The sequence below is a fragment of the Kryptolebias marmoratus genome, linkage group LG22 (assembly GCF_001649575.2).
Source record: "Kryptolebias marmoratus isolate JLee-2015 linkage group LG22, ASM164957v2, whole genome shotgun sequence".
In the NCBI taxonomy this organism is placed as follows: Eukaryota; Metazoa; Chordata; class Actinopteri; order Cyprinodontiformes; family Rivulidae; genus Kryptolebias; species Kryptolebias marmoratus.
This window is the reverse complement of record NC_051451.1, coordinates 19,643,487-19,661,457: the sequence shown is the minus strand read 5'-3', so window position 1 is coordinate 19,661,457 and position 17,971 is coordinate 19,643,487. Positions and strand designations below refer to the sequence as shown.

The 17,971-nt window shown below is 40.0% G+C and overlaps 1 protein-coding gene across 4 annotated transcripts; it reads right to left on the bottom strand.

Moving 5' to 3' along the window:
• Positions 1 to 66: 66 nt before the first annotated feature.
• Positions 67 to 16,126, bottom strand: ppm1ba (protein phosphatase, Mg2+/Mn2+ dependent, 1Ba). Of its 4 annotated transcripts, XM_017431020.3 has the most exons (7): positions 15,737 to 16,126; positions 8,314 to 9,218; positions 7,673 to 7,790; positions 6,341 to 6,455; positions 6,196 to 6,253; positions 3,969 to 3,985; positions 67 to 3,255 (listed from the first exon to the last, which is right to left on the bottom strand). In XM_017431020.3, coding segments are annotated over exons 2-7 (1,185 nt in total). In that variant the 5' UTR covers positions 9,190 to 9,218; positions 15,737 to 16,126; the 3' UTR covers positions 67 to 3,254. The 4 variants fall into 4 exon arrangements, with proteins under 4 accessions (XP_017286509.1, XP_017286493.1, XP_037829465.1 ...); XM_017431004.3 differs by lacking the exon at positions 3,969 to 3,985; XM_037973537.1 differs by lacking the exons at positions 3,969 to 3,985; positions 15,737 to 16,126 and adding an exon at positions 15,616 to 15,713.
• Positions 16,127 to 17,971: the final 1,845 nt, after the last annotated feature.

Genomic DNA, 17,971 nt, shown 5'->3' with positions numbered 1-17,971 from the left:
CACAGAAAAACACACAGACGTGCACAAAGTCAAGCTCGCACTGAAAAAAAATAAACAGCAAAGCGCTTTAAACATAAATCCATTTTTTATTTGTGTTTACGTTCACTGTAAGGTCTGTAAATTTCACAACAGCATTCTGGGAAATTAGTACAGGAAGAAGAAGAGGTGGTAAAATACTCAAACCCACCCTTCTTTATTCATCTCAAAGGTCACCAAGGTTTTTCCTTCAAGGTAAAGCACTCTAATGTGAACTATAACACTTGGAATAAAAAAACAAAACAAACATCTGGTATTTCCCACTGTTATATATTTGTCGATTCGAATGAACAAACATTAAGGACTGATGAGAGATACTTGGTGAATTAGAGCTCATTTCTATCCTAAAACTCTGACAAGTGATTTCCAAACTCCTTCCTCCCTTCTGGTGTTCTCAGTTAATTCGTCTAAGCTGGACCAGAATCAGGAGACAAACTTTCTAGTAAAAAGTTAGGTTCAAATTATTCAGGCGTCACTAAACGTCCCACGTGAGGAGGCTCAAATGCGACACTAGATGATATATTCCACAATCAGACTAATGATTAGGTATAAATACTTTTTTCTAAAAGAGAGGGAGCAAAGAGGGCTTCGTTGGCCCTTAAATGTCTTCTGAGAGGAGAATATGATGCTGCAGTGCTGCCTATATTCAGTCCATACAGTGGAATCAGTGAGTAATGAACTACATTCAGAAAAATATCGTCTCTCCCCGTCCCTTCTCCCTTTACTCTTCCAAGCCCAGTGTCTGATACAGCTTAAATATAAACCTAAACTGGGGACTGTTCAATGTGGTAAAACTTTGCACGACATTAAAAAGTCAGAAAACGAGTTATAAATTAAACTAGCCTGCAACGTTTTAGGAGCATTGGCAAATCAAATGGTAAAAACAGAACAAAAGGCTGCTGAAAATCGACCGTTATTCGTGATCCCGCTTCTCGTCTGTCGCCGCCGTTCCTCTTCAACATTATGTTCCACCACACTGAACACGCCCACATTACCCCTGCCCGCCCACCCAGTGCATCTCTCCACGAAATAAAAAAAAATTAAAAATACACTCCTCCCTCAGTCCCAGGACATGCACCACCCCTTCCCACTCCCTCCACCACAAAGTAAATAACACTTTAAAACAACTGCAAAAGAACTACACATTCAAGTACCTATTTGTCATATGGCACCAGGAGCAAGAGTACCACAAGAACATTAACCTCCCAACCATCTCCGTTAGTCATTTGTCTCTTCAAATACTGCCACTTCAGAAAGCAAGCTGCAGGAATTTGCCTTTGAATGGTAGAAAAAGTGTGTTTTACAATTTTGTATACGTTTCTAGCATCTTGAATCAATCAAAAACAAATTACCTACCCACAGAAGTACTTTGTTTAGGCATACATTTGTTTAAAAAAAAAAAAAAAAGTAAAACCACATTTTATTTTTATCCATATTTGCTTTTGTCATCTCAGTTCTTTAGAGCACATCTAATCCGTGAAGTCAGCGGTCAGAAAAATGAACATTAATTTCAGTGACACTGAGAACACAAATCAAGTTGACCACTTCACAGAGTCAAAACACCGAAACCCATTTCTTTCGCTTGTTGAGCTCTAAAAGCATACATTTCATTCTCTGGAACAGTACTCCAAAAAGACACAAGGAAAAAAAAATAATAATAAAATAAAATACAAAATTCCTTTCAAAAATTATGACAATGTTTTCAATTGGGGAGGGAAAAAAAAGGCTTTCAAAAATGAAACGAGATATTTGAGAGACAGAAAAGGCAAGTTGTAACACGAGCAGGATGTGTGTGTGTGTGTGTGTGAACGTGTCGAGGATAGAAGGGAAAGAAGAGGAAGGTTGGAACTTCTTTAACCCCCCCAAACCCTGTCTTTGGAACGCTGCTGTGTTGGAACAGTGGAGTGTGCGCGCCTAGTTTTTATTCATTTATTTATTTCTATTTATCTTTTCGGGGCCTACACACGCACACATATATGCGCACAAATGCACACACACTGACCGCACGCATATTAGGCCACAATGAACACCATGGCTGGGAATATAACTGAAGCAAACAAATCAAAATATATTTATTTCTTTATGAATTTATTATACTATATTTTTCTTTAAACAGCAGGCTCAAAAGCTTATGATCCAGGCAAGGTTTGCCCATGTACTGCAGAGTCTTTTACCGTAAAAAAGGACCGAGAAAGCACACAGGATAACTGAAGGAAAGCGTGAAGAATTGTTTACATCCGTTCAGAAATGAGAGGAGAGAAAGTGAGCGGAGACGTGCAAGAAAAGTCACACGAGTTAAATTCATCTGCAAAGAGGCACACCAGCCTGATTTCGCCTAAACAGAAAAAAAAAAAAAAAAAAACTGAATTGAAGTTGCCACACAAACTCATTAGTCTTCCCCTTGTTTTAAGGTGGTGGAGCCTCAGGTGTCAGGCGTACAGGTCCTGTTCTGAGGCTTTAACCCACAGGTCTTTGGATGACGTGGACCTCAGAATCTTTAAATCCAGGAGGAAGTCTCCGATGAGTCAGATACAGGTAGTCGAAGAGTTGGGAGCCATGTTGAAGCACGAGTAATGTCAGGAATCCGAGCACCTCAACTGGGCAACGTAGCTTATGTCATAGTTGCAGACTTGTGTGGTAAACAAGCTCTCAGTCAGGTGCAAGAAGAAAAAAAATTAACACTTCAAAACAAATAATGCCACAAACCATTTCAGTCTCTTAGAAACATCTGTGAGTGGCCGTTTTCAGTAATGGCTGGCTGGTTGTTGAGATGCGAGATCCTCCGTTCTCTCTCAGGTATGTGCAAGGCACCATGGAGTCCCAAAGCTTTCAAAACAGAGCTGCTCCCACGTCTGTCAATCATCAAAAAACAACCACCACAAAGTAAGCAACGAAACAAAAGGACAGACAAACTGTGCTCATTTGCCTCGCCTTTGATTTTTGTATTGTATATATATAGTTCTGTAGTGCAGTTTGGGTATTTCCCCCCCCCATTTTGTGAATTTAAATAACCAAAAAAAAAAAATTCATCTGTTTGCAGTCCTCCACATTGGGTGCACTTTTAAAACCGGGATTCCTGCTTCGATTATTCTCTTATGTGAAATTAAAAGACAAATACGGATGCAATCTCGTGTAGAATAGTGGTCCTGGATTGTTTTGTTTTTCAGATGACGCAGTCTGGCTGGACAGCTACCAGTGGCACTCCAAATCCGCTCCGCTCTGCAAGAGGAAAGCCGTGAGAGGAGGAGGAAAAACGTGGGAGAAACGGGGAGGGGAAAAGAGAGGGACGGTGGCAAAGTAAGAGAAAAATAGCAAACACTGTTACTTTAAAGTCACGGTCGGGAATTCTGTCCCCAACCTGGATTTCAGCTTGAGGCCAGGTTTCTGCACCACTTGCACAAAGAAAACATATCTTTTTAAGTTACGACACCAATGGAAGCACACTTTCTGACTCAGCTTGTGTTATCTTTATGCAACAATATACCAACATCACAACTCCATGGCTTTTTGTCAAACTGCAGGGGGGTGACACAGAAACGGAGACTGCTATTTGCTTGCGTGCAGCTGCTGAAAGACTTGAGTGAGGCGACAGTGCATGCGTGTGTGTGCACGCCTGTGACGAAACAGTGGGACGGACAGGACCGGAAACACCTCATCATTCATCTCCATCAGATCTGGACAGTCACATCTACACACACACACACACACACACACACACACACACCTTAAAACTCTAAATGGAGCTCTACATGCTAGAGAATAGACCATTGCAGGGAGTAAAGACTGATGATGGAGGTGTGACGGGGGGGGGGGTATGCTCTGCAGGTCACCACTTTACATGCCTGTAAGAATGTGTGTGTTGAGTGTGTGGCTGTATGCATGGGGTGTTGGAAGAAGGGGGTGGGGGGTTAACAGTTATATATGTGACTTACCAAATGAAACAGGAGGGCTGCGTTAATCAGAGGGTGAACACACAGTTAGACATGGATACATCCCTTATCAATGTGTGTGTGTGTGTGTGTGTGTGTGTGTGTGTGTGTGTGTGTGTGTGTGTGTGTGTGTGTGTGTACGAGAGACACTGTAGGTGCATACTTTAACCACACACCATTTGCAAAATATAAAATAAACAGTAAAGACTAGAGATACCCTTTTTATACTTCTTTAATGCAGTATTTGTTTCGTTTATTATAACAAGGATCATCAGTGCAGACAAGTAGGAAAAAATAAATAACTGCAGAAAATATTGGGGTCTTTAGAAATCTAAAAGTTACCAAAAAGCTGGTAACATTAATAGAGTCAAAACATTACAGGAAACAGTAGCTAATATCCTTTTCACACATGTGAAAGTGTACCTGTTCATGTGGGCACAAGGCTAACAGATTTCAAACATCCTGACAGACAAACAGGTAAACCCAACAAAATGCTACCACACACACACACACACACACACACACACACAAATCCCTTCTAGACTTTTAGCAGACAGACGCACATAAAAGAACCCAAAGACAGAACGACAAAGTGAAAAGAGGACAGAGCTCTTTGACGCTTTTCAAACTGTTCGGAACGACTCCTGCTCAAAGTCATTTTCTGATGTTCAGAATCGTCACACGAACACCCGTCAGCTACATTTAGGAATGTCAGAACAGCATTGTTCTTCTCATTACATCTTTAGTCCTGGGAACGCTGTGACTTAAAGTATCGCCATGTGAACTCACAGCAGAACCGAATGGAGTCTCTAAAAAAAAGCTGTCGTTTGCAATGAGGCGCATGTTGATTCCTCATGTCCCAAAGCCAGTTCATTGACATTATTACTAAAATGGAGTTAACAGGGGGGCACAGCATTGCAGTGGCTAAAGCCATCACCTCCCGCCCTGGGACCTTTCTGGGTGGAGTTTACATGTTCTCCCTGTGCTCACGTAGGTTTCCTCCCACAGACCAAAAACATGAATGTTCCGTCGATTAGTAACTCTAAATTGCCCCTAGGTGTGAGTGAGAGCGTGAATGGCTGTTTGTCTCATTTGTCTCTATGTGTCCCTGTGATGGACTGGACTGGACACCTGTCCAGGGTGTCCCCCTCCTCTCGCACAGGGACTGCTGGGGATGAACGCCAGCTCCCCGCGACCCGGAAAGGGGAAGCGGGTAAAGAAAACGGATGAATGGATGGTTTTAACAGAAGGCATCAGAAACACGTGTACATCAAACTGTCATGTGGCAGAAGCAGGTTTTTGTGAAATTTGAAATAATATAAACATCTCTGCTAAACACAGGAATGCATTTCCATATATGAGCACAACTTGTTGTTCTCAGAAATTCACAAAAAGCAACAGAATTTATATACCACAACTAAATAACAACAGTTTTATATGCAAGACAAATACTGCAGCAATTATGATATTGATTTGTAGATCATGTGGATAAACATTATTATGTGATGTTCTAAATAAATAAAAGCTTGTAACAATTAACTAAATGGACTAGTTAGGGAAAAATATATATATGTTGGACAGTAATGAATCTGACTGGATGTTTGGTTAGAAGCTTAAAATCTTTCAGAGCCATTTTTCAAACGATATGAAACATTTGGCAGACTTCTTGATACTGTCGGTGAATTCTGGCTTTACGGAATCAAATTGAATTTAGTGTTTTTAAAAAAGGTCGACCTTGAGTGCGTTTATAAATGTGAGCAAATCTGACGAGTTCCTGGTGACTGAAAGCAGTGACACTTTGGGATTTTAACACTTCTATAAAACCTGTTCTCTGTTTACTACAGATCTAGGGATTTGTTAATATTTGTCGTTTAAGGCAACAATTTAGAACAGGCAGCAAACGCATAACGCGATCAAATAATTCTTGGTTTTGTTTCAAGTTACTTCAGCATCTAATTAGAGAACGTTTCAGTGTGAAAGTCCTGAGGGCTGCCAAGAACAGAAAAGGTCTGATGGGCTTAAAGTCATGTCAGAAGTTAAGGTTTTTTGCTCTGAGCTGCACAAATCACCATCTTGTTCAAACAGATGGGATGAATCAACATACAGTAAGAGCAAGAGAATTTAAGAGTTCAGTAAAATTATGAATAAAATGTATAACAACTCAAATATGTTATGCAGCGTCCAAATATCAATGGTTAATAGACAAAACTTATATAAAAAAGGTGCTTACTCCATCTTCCTCCTTGTATGGACTCAGACGGTTGTATACTGCTTCAATAACACTGCGTCTGCAGAAAGAGCACAAATAGTCTAAATATACTTTTCTTTACAATAGTTTAAACAGCATGCATTCTTTTAAAGATAGCGGGCCTTACTTGCTGGCAAGTCCACCCCCTGGTGGCAAAGGGGGCATGCCACTGTCAGTAGACAGATTCCTCATCACTGTTACGAGGTCCGGAATCTCCTCCTCTCCTGACCGAGACAGCATCTCTAAACACAGCAGCAGAAACGTTACACAACTCGGCATTCCCGCAGCTGTTTAGCCCCAAGAACATCAATGGGGAGATGAGGTTTACAGAGACGAGCAGAGGAGAGAAAGAAGGGGGGAGAGAGGTGACAAGTTGACAGAAAGGAAGAGAGGATGGAAGCCTTCCCGGTGAATCTGTGAAAACGAGCGCGTGTGAGAGAGACGCGATGACACCATGAGGGTTGCAGCTGAGCCGAGTGGCGGGAGGCCAGGCCGATGTTCAGCCAGAGCATTCCTCTCAGTCCGTCTTCTCTTTTTACTCCCTCGCTTTTTTCATCCTCCAGAATTTAAACAATACCCTGAGCCAAACATCGACTCGGCGTTAACTGAACAGAATGTTTCTCAACTGCATCTCACTACCTGCTGAGAAAGGATTATTATTTAACTTTTCCTACAAATAATAATTTGACGTATTATAGTCACTGATGACCACCAGCGTTTCTTAATCTTATAAAGGATATCACTATTTTAATTCTGTAACTCACAAAACTGACAGAAGACAAGAAAAACAAGTATCAGGTCAACATCTGAAACTGCTGACGAGCCCTGAGTTTATCTGAACAAACAGTCAGGAAACAAATAGGACTAGATAAATAAATCTGTTTAGAAGAGTCTTGTGTATCTAAAGGGGAACAGAGCAGCAAGAACAGGAACAAAGCAGGGAATCCATCTAAACAACACATGAAAATGTTGGGAGTGAGAAAAGGGAGGGAAAGGGACGAGGAATGAAGGGAGAATGAGGAGGGAATGAGGAGGGTAGATGCTTCCTGAAATGGAAAAGGAAGTCATAATAGCGTCATTCATCTGCTCTGAACTGGAGCTAACTGGGCTGGAGGTTAGACAAGAGGGACCAAGATACAACAACAGATAAATCTGGATTTAAAATTAGATCTTGTTTTTATGAAAACTGTATCTAAACCTGAATTTATGGCAGTGACTCTGATTTACGATCTTAAAATTCAGGAAGCAAACCACATAGCTCTTATCCACAGCAAGAAACTACTTAGATGAAATTTCCAAAGCTCAGTTTATGAAGAACTGATATTCTAGAGCAGATTTAAAGAGCAATGGGGAAATCCTTTCTGGAAAAACAAGCCACTAAAAGTTTTTATTACCCAACGTTCCTGTTATGTTTTTACAAACAGCAAATGTTTCTTTTTCTTGAGCCGTTCATTCTCACCTTCTACTCGAGTCTCCAGGTATTTGTTGAGCTCAGCTTCTTTCTTCACAGCTTCCTCGGATACTTTGGGAGCGTTGGGCAAACACACTAACACAATACTCATGTTATCCCGACTCCCCTAGCATAAATGTTGAAGAGAGAGAGAGAGGTTAAAACAGCAACTCGGGCTGTAGTGCTCAAACAAATGGTAAACATGGTTTCCTGGGCTGAACGCTGCAGCTCTCAGGGCTGTTCTGTACAAGACAGGATTGTTCTGGCTTGTATTGTCGAAGCCCTGCTTTTTATTTTATTACGCAGTAATGCCAAAGAATGTAAATTGTCATTTTATTCCTGGAAACCTGCCATAGTTTGAAGCCATTAGAATCTACTTATCTATTCTTCTATTTTGGGGCATTTTTAAAATTTATCACTCATTAAAACAAAAATCTGCATGGCATTTCTGGCATTTTACTTGGGCCGTTACTTAAACTTCTCATCATATTTGGAGTTATGCCTCCTCGTAGTGGAAAAAAAGGCATTTAGTTACGTAGCCTGTGCGCAGACCTCGTACAGCTGGTTCTTAGATGTTAAAAAAGATGACATTTTTTTGCGATACAGACTGGATAAGACAACAAAGGGATGATGACGAAACGTTAACATACCTTGTGCAGGCAGGTATCCACGACTTCATTACAGACTTTCTCCAGGTCATCACAAACCTCAAGTCTAGATTTCACAAACTCGCACAATTCCTCATTGGACATGACGTCCCAGATGCCATCGCAAGCCAGAATAATGAACTGATCTTGTTCTGGTGCCCGAACCATCACAAACACTTCTGGCTCGGGGCTAACCAGCTGCTCTGTGGGGCCCTTGCCATCCACACACTTGTAATCATAGTCCCCCAAAGCTCTCGATACAGCCAGTGATCCATTAACTCTCTGAATCATCACGGAGCCTCCAGCGTTCTGGATGCGCTCCCTCTCGCGTGGGTTGCAAGGCTTGTGATCGAGCGTGGAGAAGCACATCTGTGAGTTGCGGTACAAAACAGCCCGAGAATCCCCGCAGTTGATGAAGAAGAAATGATCTGGCGACAGAAGAATTCCGACAGCTGTGGAGCCACTGCGGTCCAAACCATTCCGGAGGTCAGAGAAGTTGCGCATGTGCTCATCGATGCTTAGGAAACCTGTTCTGATCCCGGCTTTGACGACCTCCACTGCAGGAGGCGGCGGCGCTTGAGAGTCACTGGTGGAGCTGTCCGAGTCTTGTGTACCTCCAGCTCCTAAACTAGCCGTAATTATGTGTTCAAGAAGGTGCTTAGAGCAGTAGTTGGCAACCTTTGATCCGGCGTGGCCATCGTATACCGCAAAAAAGGACCAGTCAGACATTCCAGGCGTCTGAAGTCCTAACACAGCTGTGTGGGCATCCTCCATCTCCACCCGCCACCCCTGCATGGAGCTTACCCCATAGCGCAGTCCGTTCCCTTCACCGTGAGAGTTGTGCTTCTCTGTTTTGGGTTTGTCCAGGAACGCACCCATGGCTCTGCCTCAGACAGACCCACTGCTACCTGTGAGGGGGGAAATAAAGAGAAATGACACACACTTGTAAAAAAAAAAAAAAAAAAAAATGATATATGCAGTCATGCTGTATCTGCATAAAAATGTCCCAACTTTGTCACAAAGAAAGACAATAAACTCAAATACGCTAGGGGTTTTAAAAAAAAAAAAAAAGCTTGGCCTCAATCATGACTTGCCCACCTCAGTCTCCCAACGTCAATCCTACTGACCTCATCTGGCATGAACATAACTAGAGAGTGAAATCCACACAGCAACAAATCCAAAACTACAACGGGACTATATTTAAATGCCACAAGAAGAAACTGCAGCAGGTTCATGTGAATAAACTTATTACTGAAAGATGCGGAAAAGAACTACCCGAAAAAAATGTTTTTGTGTTTATTGTTCAGATTCAAACATCTAATGTCCACTTGACCACAATACTGAACTTTTATGTTCAATTCAGTTTACTTATTTAGTGAATTTAGTGAACTTTTATTGTGTCCCCTAGACTATGCAAACAGTATTGTTATTGATAATATGAACAGAAATCAAAGCTGTCATATTTGACTTTAATTATATTTTTAGAGTAGTAGTTAATCAGGTTTCCTCTACGTCTGAGAGAAACAGGGAATTTAATCTGTGATTAAGCCATTTCAACCAATAAAAACTGATTACAAATCTCTTGTGATGGTCCTAAAATCTGAACATGGCAAAAATCCCATTGATTTGTTGTCACACCTGGACTGCTACAGCTTGTCAACTTATATATGTGCATGTTTGTGTTTTTTCTGTTTTATTGGTTATTTAATAGGATCAATGAAATTCTACTAAACGGTGATCATTGTGCAACAAATCCAGAAATAGCACAGGTACTTTGGTTTATGCTTGAAAAGACTGAGGAGCAGGCTTAAAAGCTTCTTTGGCTAGCCAGAACTCACTACTGAGGGCATTAACAAACTCTGCTGAGTGCTCAAGAGGATGTTTTCATCTTGTAATAACTGCACCTGCATTAGCTAAATGAACAGTTACATGAGGCTGTTTGATAGGAAAGCTTTTGTTGACTGTTTATATTACGGGGGAACAGTTTTATTGATTGTGACACCACTTAGTGGCGTCTTAGCCACGGAAATTGCACTTTTACCGTGCACATTATTTTAAAGAATATCAATAAATGCCACTTATAAATACTGCAGGCAAACACAGTGATTCGTTCTCTTAATGTACATGTGCTATGGAGCTAAAAGACAAAAGGCTAAATCTTATTAAAAACAGGAATCACCAACTTATTGCAATCTCATGTTCCTGAAAACAACTAATTTCATTTTAACTGAAAACAAAGTGTGGTTGAGATTAAAGTCAACAATAGCCTGTAATAAAAGCTACAAAGTAACAGATTAAGTCCTGTAAAATGAATCTTTGCTCATCAGTCCAGACCAGAGGTGGATAGCTGCTGTATCGGTGTGTACTTTCAGACAGCATGACACTGTTGTGGAATCAAAAGCACGACATCCACCCCGAGTCTAAATATTGCATACTCCCGCCGTGCCAGCAGAACTGGGATGTGCAACAAAGATGCAGCACTCATACCTTCAACACAATGTGACAAGATCTTGTGGACGATCCAGATCTATAAAAAGCTTTTAGGGTGTCCTCCAGTCATCTGCTCACACCTTTCTGAAAGTCTACACTTCCCACAAGATGGACTCCACTTCGGTCACACTTCCACGTTTTAACTACGACAAGAAATTTCCTCAGACATTTGCAGACAAGTACATTCTGCTGTGCAAGAATCAACAGAAAAATCACTCGCGATTACACCAAAGTGGCTTAACAGCTGGACCGTCACAGTGGCAGAAGTTTGAGGGGGATTTTTTTTTTTTTCTTAAATGGAGCTGCTGAATTTCCTGTGGTCATGTACACAGTGCTCATAAATTCATCTTTAAGACTAAACAAAAGGCACCAAAAACTGACCTTACACTGATTTAATTATGCTGTTTGAGACTGATGGGCGAAAGCTTTCCAACAGAACGACTCTAACAAGTTAACTCAATTTAACGTTCAGCTGCTGATGGGATCCACACTGGTCCAGATTATGTGGTCAAACACAGTACACAGACTGAGAACATCTGACATAAGCTTTCCCTATAAGTTTCCTTGATGCCTCGAGTTTTCTATAAACTATAACATAGTGATGCATCAGTCATCTCTGGTACAATTATAAGTGCTGCTAATCTGAACTGAAGCAGGGATTAGGTTTGTATTGGTGCCTCTAATTTCCTCAGTCAAGATAATCAGCGTTACTAGTGGAAGAAGTTAGTCAGGAGCCTTGGCTTCATCATCCAATCCTCAATCCGTACTAATAATTGTCTACTTCAATCCCTGAACAACTCCATCACAGAGGCTTCCCCTAATGCTAAGAAAATAAAAATTAAAAAAATACTAAATTATTTCTAATCTAAAGTGCAGCTCCAGCAGTGTAAGAGAAATAGAAGATATATTCTTTAACAAGAATAAAACGCTCATGTTGTCTGAATGCAGTGATGTAAAAGGACTCAAACACAAACCGTGGAACAGCAGAGCCTTCCATCAGACAGTTTGGAAACAATCAGTAGTTTCCAATTTTTTTATTAAAAGCCCCGTTTACTTGTATAAAATGTGCCCACCCCCCAACCAGCAAACCAAGATGTATGCATATCCACACCTATGCTCAAACAATACAGATAAATAAAATATCAAAATCATAATTGATGCCCTTTTTGAGAATTAATATCAAGGATGTTGGTGCTCATATCAGGGTTGTGTTTGTAACAACTAAAGCAAAGCCTTACCAGACTGTTTCAAATCCTGAGAAATCCTTTAACTCTTTGTTGAGGTTTTTTTCCCCCCCCAACTTTAATTTGTTTGGAGATCATTTTTGATTCAGAACCACGCACCTGCGTCTTGTAAAAACTGAATGTGTGTGCAAGGTATCGGGTTAATCAAAACCAAATGACTGTCTTGGTAATGTATTGTTATAGATACACTCTTGATTATTTTTACTGAATACATTTCCTAAACACATATATGACTACCCAGAGTACCTGTGTGTCTGGGTTGTGTTTCATCCGCTAAGAATTTCCATGACCAAGTAAAACATTTCATGATGTTAAACAGGTGCAAAATGTCTATAACTACTAGGGTAAGAAACCACTTATTTAAAGAACCATATTATGGCCTTTCTCAGGGTTAATTAAATTTAACATGTTCAACACCCATCAAGACGTGGTGATGATAATGCTCTATTGGGGAAACAATATATTGATTTAAAGTTACATATGTGTTGTCGTTTAATTTTTACCACCTGTTCTATAATCTTGGCCATTTTTTCAAAATATTCAAATTACACTACAGTAAGTCATTAGCACTAGTTCTTCAAATTCAACAAACTCAACACTTGAAGAGGGTTCAAAACTAGCGGGCAGCTGGCAAAAATCACCGTATGAAACCTTTATTCAGCTGCATTTTCGCCAGCTACTTTTCATTTATTGACCACAAATATTGCTTTGCCTAGTGGATGGTCAGCCCCGTACTTTTTCTAAATAGCCTCCTACTCCTGAAACTTTTGAACCCCCTGCACTCAATTATTCAAGATGCAAATAATTAAAGTTTGTGTTATTAGCTTGAATAAATAATTGGAGAATTTTGGACACAGCCCAGGCGGAAGACTCTTTGGCCAGAAGAAATCTTCCACAGACTAAGGCAAGCATAGATTATATTCTAAATTGTTTTGGGTTGTCACAATTCTGCCAGATTTTGTTTCCGATTTATAGTGTAAATAAAAACCTTTGTAATATTTACTATAATAAAAAAAAGGCATGCAGGATTCTATTAATAGAACACAGTAAGCAGAATGTCAAAAACTCCTGGGTCACCCTCATTTTGATTTGGTTGACTTCCTCTGTCAGTATTGGCCTTTTTTTTTTTTCTTAGTCAGAATAGATAAATGATCAATTTCTACTAATGCGTTTACATTCCCTTTCAGGCATAGGGTTATCTTTCTGCTGATTAAGCACCATCCATTATGCACATCCGCTTTTGATAAATTATAAAACATTAAAGGTTTCTAGAAATGATTTGCAGATATAATAAAGATTATAACTAGCAGAGATTCAGTTTCACCCAACACATAGAAACTTGCTTTCTGATGCAAAAAAAAAAAAAAAACTCGCTGATGTCATATGAAAAGCTGTCAATTTCCAGTAACAAGAGCTCTTTGAACACAATCATCTTCAGTGCACTGGCGTCTGGGACTGTGAAGCCGTTACTTGACCAGACTGGAGTCTATCAGACCTTGGCCAAAGAGTAGGAAAATAAACGTGTCATGATATACTAGACAGTGAGTGGTTTCTTGGCAGCAATGAGATCATACAGTATGAATCTGTATATACTGTACCTGCTCTCTCTGTTTAGAACCCTGCTTGCAATCAATTAGATTCCCAGGCATCAAAAGTTGAGATTCAATGAGAATCAGTGACTCGAGTACTTACCATCTTCACTATACTGCCAAAAGCATTCACTTGTCTCCCTTCACACACGTATATGAACTTGAGTGGCATTCCATTCTTAATCCATAGGGTTTAATATGTTGGTCCACCCTTTGCAGCTATAACAGCGTTAACTCTTCTGGGAAGGCTTTCCACAGCTTTAGGAATGTTTATAGAATTTTTTTTACCATTCTTCCAGAAGCTCATCTGTGAGGTCAGACACTGATGTTGGACAGAAGACCTGGCTCACAGTCTCAGCTCTGATTCATCACAAAGGTGTTCTATCAGGTTGAGGTCAGGACTCTGTGCAGGCCGGTCAAGTTCTTCCACACCAAACTCTCTCATCCATGGACCTTGCTTTGGGCCTTGGCGGGCAGTTATGTTGGAACAGGCCATCAACAAACTGTTCCCACAAAGTTGGGAGCATGAAACAAAACAGGCAGGATAGTGTTCCTCGAGGACTGGAGTTGGGAATCGCTGATGTAAGGCTTGGATGCAGCTGCTCAGCCATGGAAACCTATATTCCTTGAAACTCTCTACACACTGTTCTTGAGCTAATCTGGAGGCCACATGGAGTTTAGAGGTCTGTAGATGTTGACGCTGCAGAACGTTGGCGACCTCTGTGCACAAGGAAATTACACAACTGGACTTATTGCACATCCTATCACTGAGCTCCTAAGAGCGGCCCATTCTTTCACAAATGTTTGTCAAAGACCTGCATGCCAAGGAGCTTGATTTTATACACCTGTGGGCATGGAAGGGATTGGATCACTTGAATTCAATGATTTGGATGGGTGAGTGAATACTTTTGGCAATACAGTGCACTCTTGAAATGTTTTTTTTTTTTTCCCTAAAGTTTTCCAGTTAGCTGTGCATCTTAGCATACATCAACATGATGGGAAACAATTCAGATGACAGACACAGCCAAACATGGACAGATAGATGTCTTTGGACCAGCCCCACAGACTCGCAGTAGTTGCAGGCTAAAACAACATGGCTAGTACAGGATTTCACACAAAGGTGCCAACACAAACATGCCACTGATGCTGCTGCCATTTCTGGAACACACTGTCTTACAAACGCACTGCCAGCTGAACAGCCACATGCACCAGCAACCCAATAAAAACTACCCACAACACCACAAAACAAGTCCAACCATGCGCTGTTTCATAAACACAAGACTGGTACACAACACAAACAAGACCTAAAACTTTTAAGGAAGCTAAAAATCTGGCATGCCCACTAGCTGTAAGTAATGGATTGATAATGATTGCAGCACTGAGTCTGTTTTATATAGATACTTAATGTGAAAACTGTTCTAAACAAACAATGAATAGTCACACCTGTTGCTAGAAATGTGACAAAAAAAACAAAGTTTGAGCAAACTGGAAGAATCTGCTCGCATTTAAACCACTTGAAAGTTGCAGTGAATGTAGACAAGATCATAAAGAACAACGTACTGAGTGAATAAACTAAGTTTTTACTTCCCTTACGCTAAATTCGCAGTGGTTTTTGGTGTAATTTGTCGCAGATCGCAAGTAGATCGCGTACCCACACTATCTGAGACTTCAGAGATCATTCCGTGTCACATAATGACTTTCATAAAACATATAATCCATAAGAAGATATTTAAAAACTACGCCTGAACACCAGACGTCTCGCAGATGTAATATCTGGTGTGACAGTTAACACATTTCATGGTAACAGTTGTATTCCGGCGAGCCGATGCTGAAAAACAACGAGAAGTCAATTAATCGACCGGGACTCAAGACTGAGAAATTAATCACGGACACAACTGCGACCAAACGAATACATCGCCCGGTGTTAAACCTTAGTTACCGTTTGATAAGAGCCGGCTGTTCTTGGCCAAATTTCAGCCTACCTATAGTGAAAGATGACGAGCTAGCGAAGTTCACAGTTGGGTCCAAGTGCTGTCTAACGTTACACGTTAGCTGGTGACTTGCCAGTGTGTCGAAACATTGCTTCATGTAGATGTTACTTACTTTGTAGGAAAGGTATTGTCTCAATCTGTCCTTCTTGTGCTTACGGCAGTTACGACAAAAGCACAGGGGCTTGTTGATGTCGGGTTAACCCTTGATAACGTTAGCTACTTTCGTTTGTCGGCCCCCAGCTCCACAGCTAGCTCCGATAAGCTAGCCAGCATTTCACACGACAAGTTCTCATTTCAGCATGTCCCTGCATCGGATTAAGGCTTTTATATACATGTTTCCCGCTGTAAACGTGAGGAGAATAAATTCATTAATCTAACGCTGATTGAAACTTGAAAGGAAAACCACGATGTGGCAGGAAATATCTATGGCTCTGACAGCAAGCTAATTTTTGGCTAATGCTAAGCGTTCGAAGCAGATGACGTTCCTTTTCAGCTCTCGGTCCAGGGGCGGGGAGAGCCTGTGGCGCTGTGCAGTGATTGGACAAAACTAGTTCAACGCTGAGACACGATTGGTCAACTGAGACGTCATTCAAAACTCATATTTGACAGAATTTAAACTTTATTAATGTACATGTTTGCGATAGGCGGGCCCTTTACGTAAGTAAAGTGAGTGACAGATGGATTTTTCACCAGCTTTTGATCAGTATTTGATCAGAGACGGTGAAGAAAATATATATATTTAAAAACTGCAATTATAGGCCCTCTAATTATTGACTACTTTGCAGTCCCTTGTTAAGAAAGCTAAACTTCTATATTATTATTATTATTATTATTATATGAATTAGAAACTTATTTATTATATGGTAAACCAAAAATATATTTATTATATCATATTTTGCTGTGGTGACATTTCAATGGCTTTTTATCTAAATATTTTAGATCATATTTGTATATGAAGACATAACAGGCTCAGACAAAATGCCAGCTATAGCATGCACATATAACTAGATGGCTTTTGCAATTAAACGAGATATTATTGGACAGTTCAGTAATCTAAACCACCAAAATTTAGGAAGGGAATCCAAAGCAACACCAAGATATTTAAACTCATCTACTTTTTGGATTTCCCCAATCATTAACAGCAGTAAATTTCAAACCTGAGTAGTCAGCTAATGCATATACTGTTCTAAAATACGATGCAACAAATTTCATGTTAGGTCAGTGCAATGAAGATAGATAAATGGATAGATGGATAGACAGACAGACAAATGTCTCACTGCTCATCCTTATGTGGATGATCTGATGAACATGACGTGTTGTTGGTGGTGCTGTGTTTGTCTCAGAGTTTAAAACAGATTTTCTAGAGTATAGCAATAATGATTTATTTAATAATATTGAGAGTTTTGTTTTTTCTTGCCAACACTAAAACTTCACCTTCTAGGTTGAACTGAACTTTGAAGAACCATAAAATGTATCTGAGGGACATTTCCCATTTCCTGGAGGTACTTCATGCTGTAATGCCCTGTACAATAGCTGGACAAAACCAAAAAAAAAAAAAAAAAAAAAGACTATAACAATTCTCGTCCCAGAATGGTAATTGTTTTATCTGAGACTCATTCTAAAAAAAGTCCTTTAAAATTAATTTCCAGGTAGCAAGAATTCGATTTAGCAAAATAAATGTAATTGAAATAGTAAAATAATGTTAATTCTTTTATATTTAAAACTTGCTTTGCTTTGTCCTACTCAAGGTTGTTTGTGTGGGTGAGTGGAGGAGGAGGGGGGGAGGGGGGGGGGCTTGGAGCCTTTCTGTGCTGTCATTCATCAAAGGACAAATGCAAAGACGGGCTACAAACAAAAAAGAAAAATCATAGATAGTATTTGTTTTCCAAAACTAATTGATCTTAACTGAAGTTTTCTTGTAAAATCTTTCATTCAGATTATGACAACACTGAGGTAGAAAGCTGCAATGATCTGAACTATCCCTCCAAACAGATCAGTGTTTAAACTGCAGATGATGAGGCTGTGAATCTGCTTTAATCATTACATTTTGAGACTAATGTATTTTTCATGCATATTCATGAGATCAGTAAAATTAATTTGCTAATGGGTGAACAGTTACTGTCACATGCACTTTTAATTCTTCTTACCCAAATTATATAAATAAAGCAAAACACATACATAAGCAATTTTCAGTGCTAAATATAAATGGCCTCAATTTTCTTTTCTTTTTTTTTTTTGTACAGAATGACACCAGGTTAGCTGAGTAAGCACTGAATTAAGTGCTGCTTATTAATATATCCTATGTGAAAGCAAAGCCCTGGCCTTTGCTGTGTTTTCTCTTCTTGTA

Excerpts from the sequence above, each read along its gene's own strand:
- ppm1ba (XM_017431004.3), bottom strand. The coding sequence starts at position 9,189 with ATGGGTGCGTTCCTGGACAAACCCAAAACAGAGAAGCACAACTCTCAC. Across the intron at positions 6,456-7,672 it reads CCTGGAGACTCGAGTAGAAG|AGATGCTGTCTCGGTCAGGA; the intron begins GTGAGAATGAAC and ends TGCTGTGTTTAG. Across the intron at positions 6,254-6,340 it reads GGGGGTGGACTTGCCAGCAA|ACGCAGTGTTATTGAAGCAG; the intron begins GTAAGGCCCGCT and ends CTCTTTCTGCAG.